The 22,561-nt window shown below is 34.9% G+C and overlaps 1 protein-coding gene across 2 annotated transcripts; it reads left to right on the top strand.

The window, feature by feature from the left end:
• The first annotated feature begins 10,307 nt into the window (after positions 1-10,307).
• LOC136816836 (uncharacterized protein KIAA0513-like) lies at positions 10,308-17,474 on the top strand. Of its 2 annotated transcripts, none has more exons than XM_067073165.1 (9): positions 10,308-10,391; positions 12,750-12,843; positions 13,289-13,456; positions 14,156-14,241; positions 14,860-14,923; positions 15,169-15,246; positions 15,923-16,000; positions 16,526-16,620; positions 17,232-17,474. In XM_067073165.1, exons 1-9 carry the CDS (start codon positions 10,337-10,339, stop codon positions 17,273-17,275), a joined length of 762 nt encoding a protein of 253 aa, XP_066929266.1. In that variant the 5' UTR covers positions 10,308-10,336; the 3' UTR covers positions 17,276-17,474. The 2 variants fall into 2 exon arrangements, with proteins under 2 accessions (XP_066929266.1, XP_066929265.1); XM_067073164.1 differs by lacking the exon at positions 10,308-10,391 and adding an exon at positions 12,095-12,230.
• The last annotated feature ends 5,087 nt before the right edge of the window (positions 17,475-22,561 follow it).

Here is a 22,561-nt window from a genome sequence, read left to right as displayed (position 1 = left end):
GTTCCAGTCCCGTTTTGACGTTATAATTTCATGTAAATCCCGAAATACCGTTATAATTTCCAATTTGATGAAACGGTGACATATTCCAGTTTTGCGTCATTGCGCATGTATGTCCTTCACATGATGGGAAACGTGCTTGTTCTACCAAATTAAATGCAAACATGCAACGGATACATAATATACATTAAATGATTGTGATAAAGATCAGCGCATGCGCACTGTAGTGCGTATAATACTAAGTTGCCATGTTAAACTCGACGCCATTTTAATTTACATCACTTTCACTTAACCAAATCTTTTAGACTCGTCCCGTAACATTTAATGCTGCCACTCGAATGCATTGGTACGGAACGCTCCTCAAAATGTCCGGTTCGCTGTTATCAAAGAATAAGGGAGATAACGAGAACGATCGAGTTTCATAGTGATGTGATTCGACAGCCTTAGACTAGTATAGTCGTTGAATGAAAAACCTCACACTGGAAAATTTTACTAAAGTGGTAAAATCGGGAAACCGTATCTAGAACGATATTCTCAAATTTCAAAAATAGTCTAAACTCCACCGCAGAGACATTAGAGAACGTATCTACAGTTTCGGTGAGAATTTGCTCAATTTTACTTGTTGTCTTAAAATGCCTTGCGCCGAGAGTAGATCTTCCTTGTAAATTCAAATCACTCGCCTAAAAAGCCGACCGCGGTGCTAAGGGTTGATATGTGTCCTCGGTTGGACAGAGTCAATCTTTAATACACCTGTCAACCTTTAAAGAGTGAGCGTGGATTCGAGTTTATACCAGGAAGAATGAAATAAAAATGTTTGAGGTCTTTGCATTGACATTCTCATAAAGCAAAGAATCTTGACGTCATTTCCTTGTAAATTCATTACCAGACGTCTCAAAAGACATTAAGGTAGATTGCTGTATTGAGACGTGACGTGATGTTTCGAAAATCTAGACTGGACTAGTATAGTCGTTGAATGAAAAACATCACACCGGAAATTTTACTAGAGTGGTAAAATCGGGAAACCGTATCTAGAACGATATTCTCAAATTTCAATGTTATTTTACTTCTCTCTCGCGCGCTAATTCCCGTGTGAACGTTTTCCCGATATTACCTAGCCAGTACCCGACTCCTAAATTTTGTTGCGCGGTAAATAACAGACTTGTTTACAAGTCTACGACAGCCTTTGTGTGCATCAGTTAGTGTGCATATGCCACGGGCGCATCCCGGTGACCAGGCGAGCTTCATGTTGGCGTGAGTCGAAAGAGGGCGAAAGATGCAAACTGGTTTTTTAAATTTAAATATGCTAAATAACAAGTATACATCGAGAAACTTCTTTTAACAGTGCAATCGAATGGAATCTGATATATGATGGAAAACCATCCCTAAATAAGACTAAGAGAAAAGAGTAGATCGGATCTGTGAACCACGGACCACTTGGCCATTGCTCCTCCAACTCTTATCGTTCGATTCAGTGAATTTACGACTAAGTCGGCGGATATCATTTGGAAATTTTCTATCATCTCAGCTCACGTCTTTCTTTGAAACATTTTAACGATCTAGATTTTTGCGAAGCGAATTTATGAGCGAAGCAGTTTTGCTATATTGTGCACGTACCTTTAACTTCTATCCCAAGCGAAAATTTGCTATAAAATTTGCTATATAAATCACATCTTCAAACCGATGATTTTATCAAAATGACCTTGAATGGTTTGGCCTAAAGCCACGAAAACTTTCTCGGTTTGGTAGCTAGGACTGCGAAAAATGCTGTTTTAAAATGGTGTACCCTAGCAGTGAACAGCAAAAAATTACCGGAAGCCGAAACACGGACTTAAAATCTGAAGTTGATCAAATTACCGCGCGGGCGGCACGCATCTAAGCAATCTAAACAGTGGTTCTTCGGTTTTAAATGTTTATTTTGCTGTTATATGAAAAAAATTAGTTTGAACATTGACAGAAAGGATCTTCATCATCCCTTGACTTTTAACAGCAAGTATCAAGTATCAAACAAGGTCAATCAATGGGAGGTTTTTGCAAGCGCGGGCGGGCGGGAGGAGTGCTCTTTTAATGAACGAAACTTACCTTGCAAAACCAAGTGGATATTCTAATCAAATTTGTCAATTTGTCAAGAAATAAATCAAAACTGCCCAAGAACCAACAAGCCATCTTTGTACATTTTTGTTTTTGTTTTATTTTTATGTTTTGATGATTTCGACAAACGATTCGTGATTCGAATAAAAATGTGTTCGCTCGTTCGACTAAAATATCGTTCGATTTTATTAAGGCACCATTTACACTAGAATAACTAGAAGGAAAAAAAAAAGAGCGATGCGCGGCGGGCGGCGGCGGGTGTTGTGCCTCCGTAGATTGTGTGGTGTGTTTGGGGCATTAAGGCTCTTAGCTTACGACCCTGTCTCTATAGCGGCTTTATTTATTAGAGGGATTTTTAGAGTGTCTCTTATTTTGCTAGCAATTTGCGAATTGAAGTGGAGTCTGGATCGCTTCGCAACCCTTATACAATACGGCTAGTTCCATGCTGCTGACGACCGTATCAGCAATAACGAACATTAAATTAAATGAATCAGAGACGTTCCCTTCAATCAAGCTAACTGGTCAAAAATGAACAGAACAGAAAGAACAGAAGTTGCGCTTGCGGCTTAGTTTCTATTCTCTGATCAAAGATTTTGGGCGTTATACAGGAGGCGGGTGCATGCGCATAACAGGAGGCGGCAATAAGAATCTATTTTCCCGATTTTGTATATAAGTCCGAAATCGGATTTGATAAATAAACAAGACAAAAAGAGGAAGGACAAGGACCTTACAAACTTTGCATGGTTTTGTAGTGATCTCTGATCTGTGACTCATGTAACCTGTTGTAAGACATTTCGTTTTGTTTTTTTCGGCTAAATGTTTTAAAGAATGACTAGTCTATTTTTTATCTTTAGATTAGTAGGCCAACAAGATCAGTCAGAACGCTTTTACATTACCTAGTTTCACTTTTTTTTTGTTCAGAGTCACAGAGAAAATATGTTTGTGAAAGAGCTTCTGTACAATAATTTTACAATTACAATTTAATGGTGCTGATTCAGAATTTGCATGTAACCAAATTTGAAACCCCCTAGTATCTGTGTATTGGGCTCTTCCAGTTTAAGTCTGTTACTGGTGACTGGGGGTTGGATGACAAGTGGATTTCCGAGCAGTGGAGTTGTGGCAGGCAGTTACATCAAAATGCCTCGAAAATGTCAATATGAAAATTGCGTAATCAGAGAACGTATGTCTTGCTCATTATAAAAAGGCCAAGACAAACTTTCAATAATTGGATTGTAACATCGAGTACGACCCTGCCTATGCCCCGGGACAGTCCGGGGTAAATGTCTGGGGTCTGAAAAAAATAACTTTTTCCCCGGACCTACGTCCGGGGCTCCAATTTTTGCGCCATAAATTTACCCCGGACGTATTTCAATGAATTAGAAAAAAGCCCGCGCGGTCAACGATTCTATAAAAAGCGACCGCGCGGGCTGTCTGGGGCGTCCAGGGTAGTCTCTCAAAAACAAATAATACGGACCCCGGGCACGCATCAAAAAACCCCCGGACTGTCCGGGGCATAGGCAGGGTCTTAAGTCTCTTTTGTTAAGTCACCAGCATCAGGGGGTACAAATAAAACAGACCTTGATACATTTATCGTTCGTTTCAACTTGACGATTCGTTTAAAACTCAGCCTCCTAAATATTTGGGGTAGGTAAAATATGTACAAAGAAATTCATACTTTTCCAACCCGGCGAATCTTTAAAAAAGAAGCGAACAATAAAATATAATTACCCTTTCCAAATAAACCTCTTCGGTGGCAAGAGCGTAGTCTACTCTGACGTAATTGTAAAATTTATGTGATGGGAGTTTGACATAGTAATGTAATGTTGTTTGGGGAATTATGAAGTTCTCTGGAATTTCGATTACATTTATTCAGGTTGACTTCTAATGGTACTTTTTTCTAACGAGTTTGATTACTCTGTTCTCACACTTATGTCTTTTTTTTTCGCGTCCTTTTCCGTGATTACTTTTATTTATATTTTTAAAGACAGGTAAGAAGGCATATTGATGTAACTGGCAGGGGGGGGGCAGGGGGGGCCATGCCCCCCCCCAGCAGAGCTTTTTTGAAGGGGCACCGAAGAGCAAGGGGCGCCAAAAAAGATCTTTTTAAACGCAAATCATTCTTTATGCAGCTCAAATTGAGCCCCAGGACCAATTTTACTGAGATAATTTTAAAATACCGTAAACGGCCATAACTTGCAACGAAAAACAGCGTTTTTTGACTAAACGATGCTATATCTTTTAACCTAGAAAAGTTATAGCAATGAAACTTTCACAAAATAAGCTTCTACCTTATTCCTTTTTAGATTACCATACATTGATCCAAACAGAAACTTCAATCGAAAACGTCGTTAATCCAAAGATGACCAAAAAATTTTCTTCAAAGTCCACAACTTGCAACAGTGCTAATTTCATAACAACAACATACTGAACACGCGCCAACTCTATCACATGAAAAAAATTTGATTTCAACAAATTTTAATAGCATAATTAAAAAATGGCACAACGATGGAGTGCGTTGTTGTAGACAAAAGACGGATCAATTTGTGAATTACGATTACTTCTCACACATGCAAATTCATAATTGGTTTGGCTTTTTTATGACGATAAGGGAACATTTGCAAAAACATCGATAGAAAGACGGGGGGCATTACTAAGCGGAGAAGCTCAGTGTAACGAAGATCTGGGATTTCGTACCCTTCGACGAGTTGAATGATTCTTCTACACCCCCATCTCAATTAAAGCAAAATAAAGTCTACTTTAATTGGATTAATTTTCGCGAATTTATATTTTCGCTTTTTTGCAAATGTTTGCCTTTCATTCACGAAAATAAAATCTTGCTAAGTTGCGAGAGAAAACTGAGTTGCGAAATTCAATACTCGCAAAACTTTTGTTTTGCAATCGCCGATTAGTGAATATAAATTCAAAAAAAACGAACCTTTTGCCTCGCAAAATTACAGCTTACGAAAATTAATCCAATTAAAGTATGCTGAGATGAAAACGAAATAAAATATTGAATTAAAAGTTGGGATTATGACGGCAGGTTACGGTAACAAATCAAGGACCATCATCCGTACCTTATTGTGATTTACCATCTTATGGGACTCAAAATTTGGAAATTGCGTATAGATGGATTTCCATGAAAATTTTTGAGTGAAAAATGTTGCCGAATTCGCCAAATTTGTAAGGCAAGAAGTCTTCCCTTAACAAAATGGAAAGCTTTATAGAAATATAGTACTAGATGTTTTTGACTGGAGAGATTCAATCATATATAATATATACTTTCATAGGGATAGAACACTAAAAACGTAAAATTTTTCTCGGGAAGAATCTTTAGCGAATATTATTGGGTATCACTATTTGCCTGTTTCCACAAAAAACAACCACCTTGCTCTTTCAAATTTTAAGTTTGACAACATTTTTTTGGTGGTGATAAAACACAAAATGAAGACGTTCGAGGAAGATTATAGGCTCGGGAAAGCTTATACGTTTAAATAACGGTTTAATATATTATTTCTTTTAAGTCTTTCGTCTTCTACCGTTGGAATCCCCGATCCTCGTCATAGTATGCCAAATTCATTCATCGTTTTGCTATTGAACTTTACTTCCGGGGTGAGAGAGGAGAGAGAGTGTTTTTGATCTTATGTATTATATAATTACAGAATCTAATTTTTGCATTGAATCGTTGAATAGATACAAAAAAGTTCGTCCCCGTTGATTTCATCCCCATTCGAAATCCATCCAATGTAAAAAATGCACTCCAAAACCATCTTTATTGTGTATTTTAAAGCTTGGAACAATAGAATTCCTATCCCCATAGAGATTTTGATAGAAATTATTGGCCCCGTTGTAGGAAAAAATTCCACCGGGGCTTTGGGACAGGTGTTTCGGCATGACATGATTTACCGTATTTATATAGGAGATTTGTAAAAATTCGAGAGAAAACGGATTATTTACTTTTACCCTTTTTGTTATCCCGTCACTGTCTGCCCGGAGTTCTGCGTTCGCAAAGAGTGGCACCTCTTAGACTGAGAAATGATTGTCTAATACGCTACTCCTTCTCTGGTTCCCATTGACGAGATACCGAAATATTCATCAAAATACTCATGTCATCTTCATCAGAATACTCATAATGCTCATTTGACGTTGACTTTGCACACACCCCTGTCTCATATCAATCTATATCGATCGACGAAACGTCCATATACAGTGTTACATATACTTTCTTTTACACCCCTGTGTCTTAACTAAATTTGAACAGTTTGAAGGAAAAATAATCACTTTTGATTAAAAAAGTTCTTAAGAAAAATTCAAAATTAGCGTGTACAGGGTCTGTTTTTCTTTTCCGAAGCTCTTATCCTTCTTGCATTTCTTATACTCTTGCAAAATTGGCTCTGATTTTACTCCTCATTCCTGAAGGGTTGCTTTTTTTATCCGTCCTGTCTTTTGGTCATTCTTTTTCCGTAAATCCAACGAATTGTAGAACTTATTTCAATTAAATTTTTCTTAATCTTATAAAAGAAACGCACTTGAACAATCCTTGACCCCCTGATCGTAAAATTGATGATTACAGTTTAACGACGAATGATTTTATTGATTTCTTTTGGAGGCACTTTTATGACACCAGTCTTGTTATTAACATGATTAGTTTTCGTATAGGACATTAAGAAGCAGAACTTCAGCTGAGATCCTTCAGTTACAATGGTTGATTGATTTAACATGTAAGCATTGGTAATTATCCAATTTATGCATCGAAACGTCTCTTCGTTGTGAAATGTAATCTAGCAACTTCAATCGAAGAATACGGAAGAACGAAAAACTGTACGAGCTGCGGATTTCGACCCAGCAAGGCCTCGTCTTTCTTCTTTCGAACTTTTTAGAAATCGCATCGTAAGAGAACGTCAATCGCCCAAGCGTGGGGGTTTATTGGAGTGACCTAATTATTTTCACTTTTTCACCTTCAACTTCGCAACAAATTATTCAATCGGGCTTGTTTTGCTTGATTAACGTGTAGTTTACCATTTCGAACATTCCCTGAAAAAATGAAAGAAAACGAAGCAATCAACGTGGAGAAAACGTAAATAAACAAAGCTGTTGCAAGTTAAGTCCGTGTTGCAAGTTATGGCCGTTTACGGTACTTGCAATTTGCAACATGCAATTTTTTTCGCTCGCTTCGCTCGCAATACAGTTAATTAGTAACTTCTTTGCAATCTAGCTAATTTACAAGTTTTTTTTGTGTACAATACCGTAACTTGGTCTAATGTCGACATCCCTCCTCTAATTCCGACACCCTTTTTATCAGCTAAAATTGATAGAAAGGTTGAAACTGTTTTTCTTTGCTTAGTGGTAAGAGATTGATCTTTGTTTTTCAATCAGTGATTCAAGCTTTCATATTATTCCCGTCTCTAAAGAAGGGTGTCGGAATTAGAGGAGGGATGTCGATATTAGACCAACTTACGGTATAGCATTATTAAGTGAAAATCTAACTGCTGCGCCCCAAGACCAATATTGAAATCATAAAACATCAATTTTTTCGCTTGCTTCGCTCTCATTACACATTGTTTCTTTAAGTTTCTTTTCACTCTAGCAAGTGTCAAATTTGTCTATTTTTATTTTGTGATTTAGGGTATCTTGGCAGTTGATTTTCAAAATTTTCTAGTCGGCCCCAACTATGATGGGGCCTGTTTTTCCCTTTTCCATTCATCAAAGATTTCTACGCACCATTTAAAAAAAAATTGACTTTGGCCCTTCCAGAAAAATTTTCCCAGAACGCCACTGATTTCGAGAGGTAAAATGGGCAGTTCCAGAAAAAAACCGTTACCCCCCCCCCCCTGTGAACGACACTGTTATTTGGAATTTTTTTTCACATGGCAATCCTAGGAAATGTTGAACAAGGTTCTGGAAAATACAGGATTTTCCTAATTATTTGAAATTATATTTATTTAATCAGAAAATCCATAAAATTTGCTCTAATGTTCTTGCTAAGTTTTAAATATTCCAAGATTTTTCCTTATAAATTCTTGAATGTTACGGAATTCTTGCAGTTTTTCAATAGTAAATTGTTATAGGAATCCATGTCGTCCACAAGGGGGTAACAAACTATAACTGGAACCGCGCAATGTACGTTTTTAGGACATCTGGCACCAGAAGATTCCGGAGCACTTCCAGTGTTCTGGAGTACAATTTTCGGCGATTTGTCTACTACACCGGATTTCCTCCGCTAACTGCGCAAACGCATATTTTTAAAAAATCAGGCGACTCATGGTCGTTTCGATATTTCGACCAGTGATGCTTTCGAATTTAACTAATGTGACAAATTCAATTTCATTAATAATGGCTGAACCATCATCATCAAATAGTATTTTATTTGACCAAAGTGTCCATCACCTGGGGACAAATATCTTTTTTTAACCATGTTTAAACAGTTTTTTAAAAAATCACTTGCTCTGGAAGCGCCGGAAGAGCTTTTCTTATGACTAGTTTTATCAACACGCTTTCTTCTTAACTTTCACAAGTGTCTCTAATGCTTAATTTTATCAACTCGTTTTTACGTTATTTCCAAAGGTGTTTTTTAAGACTAAGACTAATCTCAGAAAACAACCTATTATAATTAAATAGAAACGCAAACTATACTATTGAATTGTGACCAATTCTATCGCTAAAGTATTATCGCTCCAAACGATAGACTTTATTAACAGAATTTTTTAACAATAAAAAGCAAACAAACCTATATGAAGAATCTACAGTTATTTAAATAATCGATCAACTTAACAATAATTTTATTATCAATACACGCAGCCTTTTTGTAGAAAACAAAAACGTGATCCTCTTCCCATGGAAGGTCACATATCTAAAAAACTACTAAAGGTTGAAAGATAAGTGACCTCTTATTTTTTTTAGTATAAGGGCTTTTCATTAAACTTGGTTTGACATTTTGCAAATGAGTTTGAAATATATATCGACTTATCTCACTACCCCTATGGATCTGGGCTTTAGGCTATATTTCTTTAAAGGGACCCCTCGCTTGAAAATGATAACAAGACACTCACTTCATAATCATATGAAAAGCAACTTCCCAAAGTATTAGCACGCAAAACTCTTTCTTCGCTCCATAATTACAAATTATAAATTTTGATGTTCACTCAACTTTCAGAAATTTCAAATGGCTTCTGAAGGCCTTCGAATTTTCTCGCGCTCTTGTCACACCAAGTTGTCAACACAAATGAACCAGAAAATTAGAGTACAAGTGTAGAGGCCAGCTCTGGTTTCGAACAGTCTAGAATCCGCCCTCTTCTCCTAAGAAAAACCCTTTGCTTGGAGCCGAGTTGCGGGTTTATGGAGAATCAGTATCGGCTTCAGAACTCCCAATGAGCCCTGGTTGTGTTGGTTTCAGCCAGACGGAGACGCCATACTGTTTTCAGAGGAATTTTTCGATATCTCTACAGGAACGAGCAGTAAGTTTTATGTTCTTTGAATATGCTGTTAGGGGTTTTTGGACCAACATAATTTGATTTCATAAAGATCACAAACAAGCGAGGGGTTCCTTTAATCCAATCCATATAAAAATCCAGTTAATTATATTTATTGATTTCACTATACACAAATGTCTGTATACCAAGCTTAGAAAATGCAATCAAGGTGCTGTTTGACATACTCAAACTTTGCAACCTTTTGAGGCTTCACAAACACTTTTTTTAGCAAAAATAGTAAAAAAAAGAATTGAAGCTTGTATATATAAATTAATCTACTATCAGGCTATCATGTTGCAGTAAGATTATGTAAATGTTTTTGCTGCTAATTTTTTGTAGTCAAAAAGTAAATGGTGCAATAGTTTTCCTATGTCATTTTGAATAGCTTGGTTAAAACTTATATGTTTGGTGCGAAAAAATCGGGAGACTTAAACATGATATCTTACGTAAACAGTAGGATTAAATTTTAGTGAGTTTTTCTGCTTTCTTATTTTTTTGACTCTCAAATATATATAATATAATATGCTGAGGCCTAGGAATTAAAGATTATGCTGGCTATTTATTATGCAGGAATGTTCAGGTTTGTCAAAATTAGATAATTTGATTTTCTCATTAAAAATACTCTTAAATACTAAATAACTCTAAATAACTTGTGTCTTCTTATCTTTTCCTGGTATTGTAATTGGACTGGTTAATAGAATATCGAAACTCCCTTCATGTATAATTTTCATTTAATGGCAATTTTTCATTAATTTAATTTTTAGCTTCTTTAAAAAACTAATAAAATGGCAACAGTTGGAATCAGACCGTCATCTCAAGGACAAGCAATAAATTTGAAAGGTAAGAAGAATTTATTTCGAATTTAAATTATAATTGTTAATTAGAAGGTTTTTTTCACTGTGATCTCATAACTCGTCGAAAATAATATGGAGAAATAAAAAAAAATTCAGATTTCTAAAGTTCTTTTATCTTCAATTTGATTAGAATTGCTGTGAATGTTATTTGCTTATCAAGAAGGAACTTCAGACTGAGATTACTCTTTTACTGTTTTACTCAGGAGAATTCAAACAATTATAATGATTTAATTTGTATAATTTGAATGATTATCAATAATAATGTTTGTTTTTAAATCACAGGCCTGTGGCTTACTTCACTAATGTGGAGTCTCAGTTATCATAATTTTCTGCATCTACAATCAGTGCCATAATATATTGGCACTTTTGGCTAATTTACCATTTTTTCGAAAATTGAAGTTCGAGCGAGAATGTCAATTTTTAGGCCTTCAACTTGATTTCATCGATTATTTCGATCTGGGAGAGATTTATTGGTTTCTAGGCTATATTTCAAGCCCTACCGGACCATTTTTGAACTTTTGGATCCTCACATCCTAGGGTTCTATCCATCAGTCTTAAGTCTAGCGTTAAAAATCTACCCTTCGAACCTAGTTTAGAGCACTTACAAATCGCTTGTGGTTTCAAAACACCCCGGTGAATTTCCCTTTTGTGCCAAGTATTTTGTCACTGATTGTAGCTTCTATAAAGTTTTGCAAGAAAAAAATTGTTCCACTCATTTCCTTGTTTAATCATCACAAGAAAAAGGAATTGGAAAATAATTGCTTTTCAAGCACAGCTTAATTGGATTGCATTTGATATAGGTTACAAAACCTATACAAGCGTGTAGAATGTGGTTTCTTATATTTTATATCTTAAAAATGATGGTAACATGTCGTCAAATGTAAAGTAATACTATGTGTATTTTTGCAAGTTTGTTATCTTCTGAAAGTTTGTTATCTTCTGAAAGTATGTTATCTTCTGAAAGTATGAGTTATATAGTTTTGCAAGTTGTATTAACTGATATGTATCATGTACCATGTGTACTACTGTAGTTCACTCCTTATGTAATATGCATCTTTCATGTGATACAATTGTAAAGTATTCTGTGATTGTTTCTATGTTTGCTTTATGTTTGCTATGTTTTGTTTTTTTATCGAAATAGGTATTTGATGTCCATTAGGTATTGACGCTAGCTAGGAAAGTTCAGTGACATTGACTTTCTTACAGTTCTTAGTTTAAGTTCAAAAACTTTACCTTTTGATCATGTAATATTAAAGGATATTATTTTATACTTGATGCAATTGTAAAGTAGTCTGTGGTAATTCTTTCAAATACCGTTAGCTTTTCTTTGGGATCCAAACTTTTTTTTTATTCTCGTCATTGATGTACTTTGTTGCTGTCTGCAAGATATTGCAAAAAAAAAAAAATGGATATCCAAGCTTTAATCTATTTTTTGATTTTGATATTTTTTGCTGTACTGCTGTTTACCGCCTGGGTTTATACAATGGGTTGACAGATTCTTATCTACGAACTGATGATAGAGTATGCATGTTCTATAAATTGTAACGATGTAAGATTGTTTCATAGAGGTCAATAGACCTGAGAAATACACTTCTAAATATGTGCTGTCTTCCGGCTTTTGAGTAAAAAACCTGGTCGTGGTAAACCAGAAGTTTTTTGATAAAAATAAATTTACAAAAAGGTTGGATTTCCAGGTTAACATACAAAATATAGAAAAAGTACAAGATGTTGATGTTTGTGCATGAGCTGTCTCACCGACCTATCAAAAATTCAGCAAGTAAAAGAGATTCTCTAACAGATGAGCTCATTGAATTATATGACAAAGGTAAAGCTCATAGTAACTAAGTAACCCATACCAAATATGATGTATCTATAGATTTTATGTTTTTTTTGTATGGATTTTGATATTGCACTGTGTGAACAGTTTCGACTCCAAACAATCAAATAAACCAAATATAGTATGGATCAAGATAATCGATTTCCCGATGTAATATTGTCTGAAAAATCTCTCCTCTCAGTATGGTCATAGGTAGTTCTTAGATTTAAAACAGCCAGAGCCATTTTGATTTTATGCCAACTACGTTTGTCGTGTGTTATCAAAAGGTTATTTTTGGTTTCATTTTGAGCTTAAAGCTGGATACTTTTATCCTAAACTCATGATAAATTGGTAGTTTATGTATAAAATTTGAGGTTTATAATATCCTGGGATATATTAAACAAGTACCTTTTTCTGATTCGATTATTGTAATGACTTTGTTATGTTTACAAAGCAGGAGATGAACAGCTGCAGATCACACTGCACAATATTTTTTTGCTACGTTTTGATTTTTTCTTTCTTTTACAGATTTCGAGATCAACTATGATGCAGAGACGGAAGAATTCGATATGGAGTGTAAAAAGTTCATGAATGAGTTTGTTGGTCACATTTTCGAAGCAGAGTACGTTAAAGTTGTCTTATTGAATCAATTATGACAGAGATATTACAGTTTGTTCCAAGCTCTACCTCCACTGTAAACTCAGAATATATTTTCCCGCGTTTACTATCTCTTTAACGGACGATGGAAGCGTTTATAGAATTCCATATTACCGAAGAAAAATTATTCTCTATGAGGCTAGAAACTAGCTCTAAACTTAGTATCTCGCTAATAATTGGTTAATCTTTTCAGTACTAAGAACTTCGTTGCTTTATCCCATACTGGTTTACTATCAATTTTACTCTACCCGGCCTATGTTTTTACCCTTTGCCCCCCAAGCATCACTTTTTGAGAAAAAAAGTACTTTTTTAAAAACTAGACCAAATTAACTCAATTTTAGTTAAGTTCAATTAAGTATCGTCTAAATCTGTCATTCATCTTATGCAGCACTTATATTTTCACTTTTCAGTGGTTATTCGACACAAGAAGACAAAGCGAAGTTTGGATTATTAGTCCAACACCAAGAAGGACGTTCATGGTTCGCTAAATTTGTTGATGGTCAACGAGTCAAATCAAAAGAAGTAACCGAATTTGCATTTTATCGATTGGTGCAATATTTTGCTGTTTGCCTATTTGAGTAAGTTTATATAGGCTCTTATTGTCTTCTTCTTATAGTCGTTGTCAAAGCAGAAGGACGAATCTTTCTATAAGATGAACCTTTGACAATGAAATTGGCCCTTTCATCTTATAGAGATTAAATTTTTCCACATGACTCACGGCCGAATCTCGTTTTCAAAGGTTTATGTTATAGAAAAATTCAAACTTTTCTAAGATACGTATTTTGAGATTTGCCGTTTTGCCTTGACAACGACGTTATCAGATTTTTTTTTGAAGTTTTTAGTAACTTGGTATCATAATGGTAGCACTACTCGAAGTGGGTTAAAAAGATACAATGTTGTTTCCCGTGACGTGATAAATACTGAGAAACAAAATACTACGCTACCTACAAATTATAGTAGTAGTACCTCAACAGCACACCGTCATAATTATTACTTTTAACATTTGACCGAAATTAAACCCCACAATCCTTTTCATCTTGATTCGAATAAGTGTTATTGACTTGCAAAAGCAATTAATGCAAAGGATGATGGAATTAAAACTCGGACAAACAGTAACTTTGATGTCTATTTTTAGAATCACTGTGGTATGTTATTAGGGCGCACAATTATTATAAAAAGACTTTTGCAGGCCAGGTTCGAGAAACTGCAGCTTTTATACAACACCGGGGAAATATTTCATCGATCCTTTACTGATCATCTCTCTGTTCTTTCTTCAGATGTAATGTAGCAGATGACTTTGCACCAGCCACCACACTGATGAATATGTGTTTCACTTATAATTTCACCTCCACAAACGCTATCGGTAAGAAAATTCTTATTCAAGTCCAGGTTTTTCACACCCTTTTTCTCACAGACCCGGTAGGATTCAGCCAGTCGGGTTAAAAATAACGGCTTGAAACTCGATAGTGATTGTGATATTCTCATTTTTTTATGACTGGAATTTGAATTATATTGTTTTCAAGTCTGAAAATTCAGTGGGAATGGAAAGAGTAGCACAATATTTTGCAGTTTTTATTTGACTATATTCATCGGGGACGAAAAATCGGAGTATAATTTTCTACTGGGAATTGATGGGAACGATATTTGGGCCAATCTTTCCAGTTGAAGGGGGTCCCGCAAACTCTTTTTCCGTCAGCGGACGCAGACCTGATTTAGCGGTCGAAGACCTGATTTCAGGGCCAAAGACCTGAATTAACGGTCACAACAAACAGAGCTGATGGCGTATACATAGTAACTAAACTTGAAAGAGTCCGTATAGGAGCGTGAATCCTCGTTTGGTTCAGGTTGTCAAAGGTGTTTTAACAATAAGTGCGTTATTTATACCTCATACGTTAGGCTGTTACTCTAGCGAAGAGGATTCTTATAGGAAGTATAGAGGTCTGCGAACCAAACTTCTCTATCTCTCTTCTTTTCATTACAGGACGTACTGCTGGCCAGAGTTCAAAACAATTTGTATACGAATATCTTAAAGATCAACCAATTTGGTACTAAATTCTATTTTGACAAGCAGCATGTTTTGTTTAAGCAGTTGGAAGTTCTTATTTGAAAACTTTGAAACTAGACCGCTGGTTGAATGTACTTTAATTCTTTTGATGTTTTATGACTTGAAACTGCTCAGGAAAAATTATCATTCTTAATTCAATTTTGTCGAGTAAGAAATCAACTAGAAATGTATTCCTTAGGATGTGATATTTTTGTTAATTGAAAATTTCTATCTTTGTTTTTCAAGGAAATCACTTCGTTTCTGGGATTCAGCCTTTTTGATGGCAATTCACGCTGATCGAACTAAGAGAATTGGAGCCATGTCGTAAGTAGAGTCTGTAGGCCGGTTGGAGGACGGCTTGGTATACAGGCCAATAACCTGTTATTGTTTTTTTGTTTTGATATATTTTTAGAGTTTGAGGGTGGAAGCAAAAGAAGTAAAAGATTGTGACTTTCTTTGTTAGATTATTGTTTTTCAAGAGTTAGCTGTCCTCTCTTGACGTACTGTTAAATTCAATAAAGTTTATAAAGTTTATTCTTTCAGCCAAATTTTCTTCTTTGATAAACACTTTAGATTGTTTTAGGCATTTACTGCTAAGGTGCCTTCAGCTTGGCCCATAAAGAATGTGAAATAGTATTGGTGTTATCAATTGTATGACTTTTGGGCAATTTGGGGGAAAAGCCTATTTAACATTGCAAAAAATACAGGCCGATTTCAAATGAACAGGCAATTAGTGATTTAATTGGCTCGCTGAGATCGGAACTTTTACCCCAAGTAAAAATCATCGTGGTATGATTATCCCATAAATCGTTAACCCTTACACTTTTGACCTAATAAAATCTATCTGAAAAATTCTGCATCACTAAAAATAGACAAAAAGAACGACAAAAAAAAACGACAAATTTCATATTTTGCCGTCCACAACCCCGACCGAATTGCAAGACGAATCTACTGTTAATTATGTCATTTAACTCAAATATTATTTACTTTTCATTTTAAGTGGTTGGAATACATGGGACCAACAACAGAAAGATGACTTTGAAATTGGTGAAGAAAATTCTGCTTTTGCACATCTAGCGTGAGTTCATGTAAAAATTTTTTTAATGATGTACCTTATATGATTAAATACCATTTATAGTTTTACTTAAACAATCGTGATAGGTTCTCTGAATGGGCTTTTCCAGAAATAGTCCGTGGCACCCCCCCCCCCTGTTGAGGATATTGGATATCCAGGGGGTTAACGATTTTTGTTCACAAGTTCACAAGTTTACTAATAAAGTAGGATATCCTGGAGGTTCGATAATTCGAAAAATCAATATCCTCATACAGTGGGGTAAAACTTTTTTTCTGGAAAAGCCCAATACACCTCTGTCTCTCTCAGTAACCCGGTGAAAATTTTAAAGAGGTTGATAAGAATAAAATGAAGTAGCCTGCTAAATTTCATTGGAGATTCACAAAAACGTTGTGAAATTAGAGTTCAATTGGGTTGAAATTTCGGGGTAGTTTTCTTACCAAAGACGATTTTTCACAGGGTAGCGGACCTAGCAGGTCTAGGGTATGCCTCTTAACACTATATTGATCTAATCGTCTTTTGTCTCGATAGGTCATTTCTTTACATGATGAATGCACTTGGCGTAGAGAAGAATGATCGAGAAATTTTTCGCAACAAGATGAGCACCATAGGAAATCTAAGAGAAGGTAAGGGAAAATATTGAAATCAATTTTTTCGGTTGGGTTTGAGAAAATATGAAGTTGATGATTATATTCACGATATGAACCCCTGCTTCTTTCTGACAATACGTGATTTTATTTTTTGCAAGGGCTGATTATTTGCAATAGTAAAAGTTACATATTTTCGTAGTACATATCATAAATTCATTACAGCTGAATTCCAGTTGACACAAACGTTGTTTCAATATTCTTCTGATTCTTCTAATGCAATGATATATGAGCGCTACATTGTCTCCGTTTAACTCGTTTGAATTTTTGACTTAGCTTGTAGATTACGATTGTTCACCTCTGTCTCAGTGTCATAAAATAAAGAAACTACCTTTAACTGAAGGAAATTTCAAAATGTTTTATTTATAGCACAACAATCTAGTGACGATTTTTGAAATTTCTGTGTGTTTCCCAGAGGAAAACGGGAGCTTAGCGCTGTCCTCCGAGGAATAGAATTTTTTTCTCACCAGGGAAGATTTTTGACAAATTTTTAAGTTTAGAGGGGGGGATCTCACTAGGTCTGTTTAGTGATACAAGTAAGAGTGTTCTTAAAAAGATGGATCTTATGAAAACTTTGTTTTGTTTTTCAGAGCAAATCAGAGAGCTGGAAGAGAGTATCGAAATATTACAATGAAACATAAATCGAAATGGTTCATGATAATTGGTAACTATTTTTATGTAAATATGATAATATTTTGACAAAGTTCTATTTTTTATAATTATAGGGAAAAGAAAAATAAAGAATTATTTATTTTGATATTTGGGTAAAAATTTGCAGTTTTTATTTTTTGTAGGAATCACACTAGAATAGGAAATTTTTCTTCGATGGTAGGTTTATGTAATAGTTATCGGACAGTTTGTGAGTACAATATGAGAAATATTTTACGAGTTCCGAGATTTTTCCGTACAATACAGGGCCTGCGCCACGATTTTGAAAGTGAGGGGGCCAACAAAAGTATAGTGAGTAAGGAGGCGCAACCATGGTTTGCGCCGACGGGCCGGAAAATTTTCGAATTTTGACCTGTCTTATTTGGCTAAAACAGCTTCCTTTTTGTTTTGATTTTCTGAAAGAAAACTGTTAAGTTTGTTTGTTTAAAACAAAATAGTATAATTAGACTTATTTAAGTGTCCATCTATCCCCTTTTAGAAAGGTTCTAACGTTTTTATTGGCACGCACACAGAAAAAAAAATAATAATTAGGTGAGGAGAAATTTTTTATTTTGCTTTGCAAAAAAGTGGGGGGGGCCATGGCCCCCCGGCCCCCCCGGTGGCGCGGGCCCTGCAATATTTTCCGAGCCTTTAGGCGAGGAAAATATACGGAAAATCTGGAACGAGTGAAATATTTCCATATTGTACGAGCAAATGTCTGATAACTGGTTTATCGGTGACCCAAAAAATGCACTTTTTGTGTTGGAGGACACTTTTGTAGCAAAGTGACGTTAAATTGCTTCTAACGCTACAATGCAACAACATCTTTTTGTCAATTTATATTTTACATGTAAAATACAAGATATATTGTACTCTTTTTAACCAATCAGTTTGCAGATATTTTTTGGATCGCCGATAAGATTTTGATATTTATTTTCGTTTTTGAAATCCTAAATATTATTTTCTATAGATAATTATTTTTTGTAAGATATATTGTTATATGCTTAGGAATTACACTGACAAGGTTTTCAATCAAGCAAACTTTAGTATCAATGACATGTTTTAATTTGATAAAAGACTTGCTTTGAGATCGGAATCTCTTCAAGAGCAAGATTATTTAGCAGCAAACAATATACAGTATGTGGCCCCCAAAACGTCGATCAAATTTAAAATTTCTCTCAAATCTAGAGGAAAAGACGTTTTACAAAAATTTTTGCTGCATGAAAAACTTTAACATCTCTACTTTATTTCCCAGAAGTTATTTTTCAAAATTTTCAATTTCAACAATATTTTTCAATCGCTTAAAGATAGGTAGCTTTTTTCCAATGGCCCCCAAAACGGAGGTTTACAATTTTAGCGATTTCTCGAGATATCTTTAAGATATGAATACAAAATTTTGACCATAGTTTTGAAATGTGATTTAGAGGGTTTTGGGCATAAATTTGTTTGATAAAATGTTTACAGTATACCCCTGGTTGTCAAAACGGAGGTTTGGGGCCCCCAAAACGTAGGTGTAGTTAAAATCAAATTATTATGCCCAGTGGTAATAGGGGGAGAAACCATGAACATATTTGTGTTTTCCCTCAAATTTTCGACCCGATAGATGTAAAATTATTGATTTTTATAAAATATTTCTAGATTTTCGTTATTGCAATAAGTCCAAACTGAAAATTTAGAAATTTTCAAAATGACAATTTTGATTTAACAACAAGATAAGAATCAGCATTTCTTATGGAATGGTAAGCATTATTTTTGAGGCACACAAGTTATGGATTTACGTCAAAATATATTTATCTTCTACAAGATTACTTTGTACGGGAAAGAAAGAAACATTCATCGTATGAATTGAGCTTTTCACTAGTAGCAGTACATCAAGTTTCAGATACTATTGACTTTGACCAAAATGTGCTTACTTATTTTCTTGATTAAGTTTGCTATTTTTTTTCTTATAGTTATCACTTTACATGTTTAACTTAGATTCTTTGGGATCTCTTGGATCAAGCGAATTTGTTAAGTTTTCAATACTTGAATTTACCTAGAATGAATTTATACATCATATTTTACAACTTTACAGTTGTTATAGGTGATTATATATGAACAAGATGCATGTATTTTTGTAGATAAACTGAACTAAATATCTGGAATTCTTTATTTTTATTATTTATCCTGTGATCAATTTAGCTTTCTTCTGGTTCAAAATAGAATCAAGATGATTGAGATTCTACTAGCAGCACTCACAAAAAAGAACTTGTTCGGGTTTAATATTGACCACCTTTGATATCCATAACAACAATCTGAAGGCCGCTGGTGACATCTTTAAAAGTATGTTCTAAAATAATTGACAGTCCGTAAACATTGCTCTTGCGGTAAAAAATATAATTACAAGTAAACCTCTTTTGAAAGATCTGGATTATGGAGTTTGAAGATTCAGTGCAGTTTCCAATGGAGATGAAACTATTAACTATTTTTCAGCCAATTTTCCGGGTATGGGGAGGGGATCTCACCGTAGTATGTGACAATCATCGGACTTGATGTAATATGTAATAAAAAAGCGTAGTTTACGAGAGTTTCTTGCTGACAGTGACTTTCAATATTATCAAATAACGGAGGGCATCGAACAGCAGAACGCCGATTTAAAAAGCGTCAACTGTAATTACAAAGTTTTGTAGCGTTTTAAAAGCTTCACACTTTTTTAATAGCTCACATTTAGTACCCTGGGTAAGCATTTGGTGGAAACTTAAAAGAGAAAAGAAGGATTAAACTATATTTGAACAGAGTCCGTTCCAAGCAAACAAGTTTTTTCTACCATATTTTTATTTCCGAAGAAAATCGTCAGCTTTGGTTTCTTTTAGTACTGTTGTTTCAGGATTAGTTTGTTTTTATTTCCAGGAGAGGGAATTTGGTTGTAAACTCCAGGAGCCAGCTATTTTACAAACTCTTCAAAAACATCAAAGATATCTGGAATGCAGACCTGGAATGTCCCCTGTTTACAGAATCCAGGAATTTGAACCTAATTAAACAGATTGCAGATGCTGTCTGGGGGTGGGGGGGGGTCACTTAATTAAAAAACTTTTGCACGTGTGACCCAAAATTAGGTCTTTGAAATCTGACTCTCACAGTTACAGTGCAAAGAAAATTTAGCCAATTTAAGTAAATTTGGACTAAAATCGACCCTCTGCTTTTATGGTGCATTTTCATGAAAATTGTTGATAATTTTAACGAAAAAAATATGGTTAGCTTTTCCAAATTTTACATACAGTATGTGGCCCCCAAAACGGCGATCAAATTTGAAATTTCTCTCAAATCTAGAGGAAAAGAGATTTTACAAAAATTTTTGCTGCATGAAAACCTTTAACATCTCTACTTTATTTCCTGGAAGTTCTTTTTAAAAATTTTCAATTTCAACAATATTTTTCAATCGCTTAAAGATAGGTAGCTTTTTTCTAATGGCCCCCAAAACGGAGGTTTGAAATTTTAGCAATTTCTCGAGATATCTTTAAGATATGAATACAAAATTTTGACTATAGTTTTGAAATATGATTTAGAGGGTTTTGGGCATAAATTTATTTGATAAAATTTTTACAGTATACCCCTGGTTGTCAAAATGCAGGTTTGGGGGCCCCAAAACGGAGGTGTAGTTAAAATCGAATTATTAAGCCAAGTGGTAAAATGGGGAAAAACTATGAACATATTTGTGTTTTCCCTTAAATTTACGACCCGATGGATGTAAAAGTTATGATTGTTATGAAATATTTCAAGATTTTCGATATTGCAAAGTCCAAACTGAAAATTTAGAAATTTTCAAAATGACAATTTTGATTTAACAACGTGTTAATCAAGTTTTTGAAAACAAATCTCTTTTGAAAATAGTTCAATTCATGTATGAAATAAGCTGTGGAAATTTTAGAGGAAAAGCTTAACTGAAACTGAAAATATTAAGCTTTAAGGGCTACTTAGACTACACAATATATTGACGAACAATATTCGACAATATGGTTTGCGGACCGTAATGTACGAAGTAAACAACTGGTACTCTATTATAAAAAGGAATTTTCTTTCCGTAAACAATCCCCCTTTATTGTTGGAATATTGCAAATCAAGCTGACAATATATTGCGGACACCTTTTCAATATATTGTCGACATTCAGCAATATATCATCAATATATTGCCTGACAATATATTGTGTAGTGTATGTAGCCCTTTAAAGATATTTTTCTCCTATATTTTGCAAAAAAACGACAGAATTTGTCGTTTTTGCTGATTCAGCGAAATATTTTATATATAATGTTAATTTTTTGTTATACTACAAAACTACCCCGTTTTCATAACTTATTTTCAATATCCAAGGAGCTAGAGTGAGTTTTATGCAATTTTTATCTAATTTCGGTGTTAAAATATTTCCTTTAGACGCAAATATGTTATTTTGAATCTGTCTTAAACCAGCAAAAACATGCTCATTTTTAAGTATAATCATCATTCTTTCAAAATAAACAAAAATCGTTTAATTCTGATAAATCTACAAGTCAGAATCTTCATTTTAATGAAAACCTCCGTTTTGGGGGCCGTCTCCGTTTTGGGGGCCATATACTGTACATTACACCCTTGTGTGCACTTTAACTCATTTTTGCTCATTTCGGCCCTTTTACGTTTACACTTTGGGAAGCTTAGAAAAAGGACCCTTAACCCTTTAAGTGCATTAAAGTGCCACGGTCCCTTTTTCTAGGTTTTTTAAGAAAATTGCTAGTTCAAATGGCACTATGAGATGTAAGGTATAACTGGAAAGTTGATGGCACCAAAACAACCGAGTTAAAAAACACTAATAAAAGTTAAAAGCTCAAAAATACTCGAGTTATTATTCTTGTGGTGCGACGTTACAATATTGTACCTTGAGTGCTCCCTGGCCCTATCTGAAGCTGAAGGCCCTAAAGTTTTTCATTCAAGATCAGATAAGTTCCACGAATCTGGCAAGAAAAGAACAGATGCCGTGGGCTGCTCTTATCTTAATGTAAATTCTGGCTTAATCTAGCCCAATCCTAAATTGCGGCTCTTCATGTATTGTATAACCTAAATTTGAAATAGTTTCTGACTGTCATGAGTACGGGCGTAGTAAGTAAGTAAGGGCGTGAAAGGCTAGCGAGCACCTAGACGATGCTATCGTCCGTTTAAAGGTTCGGGCGTCAGGGTGGTTTACAGGAAAAAAGTGGCGGTAGAGTTTTGGAACACTGTAAACATCTCCACCACTGCTTACTCCACCCGAATTTATCACGTCTC

This window comes from Clytia hemisphaerica, unplaced genomic scaffold (genome assembly GCF_902728285.1).
Source record: "Clytia hemisphaerica strain Z4C2 unplaced genomic scaffold, Clytia hemisphaerica genome assembly, whole genome shotgun sequence".
Lineage (NCBI taxonomy): Eukaryota > Metazoa > Cnidaria > Hydrozoa > Leptothecata > Clytiidae > Clytia > Clytia hemisphaerica.
Note: the sequence above shows the minus strand (reverse complement) of the source record. Positions and strands in the feature narration are given on the sequence as shown.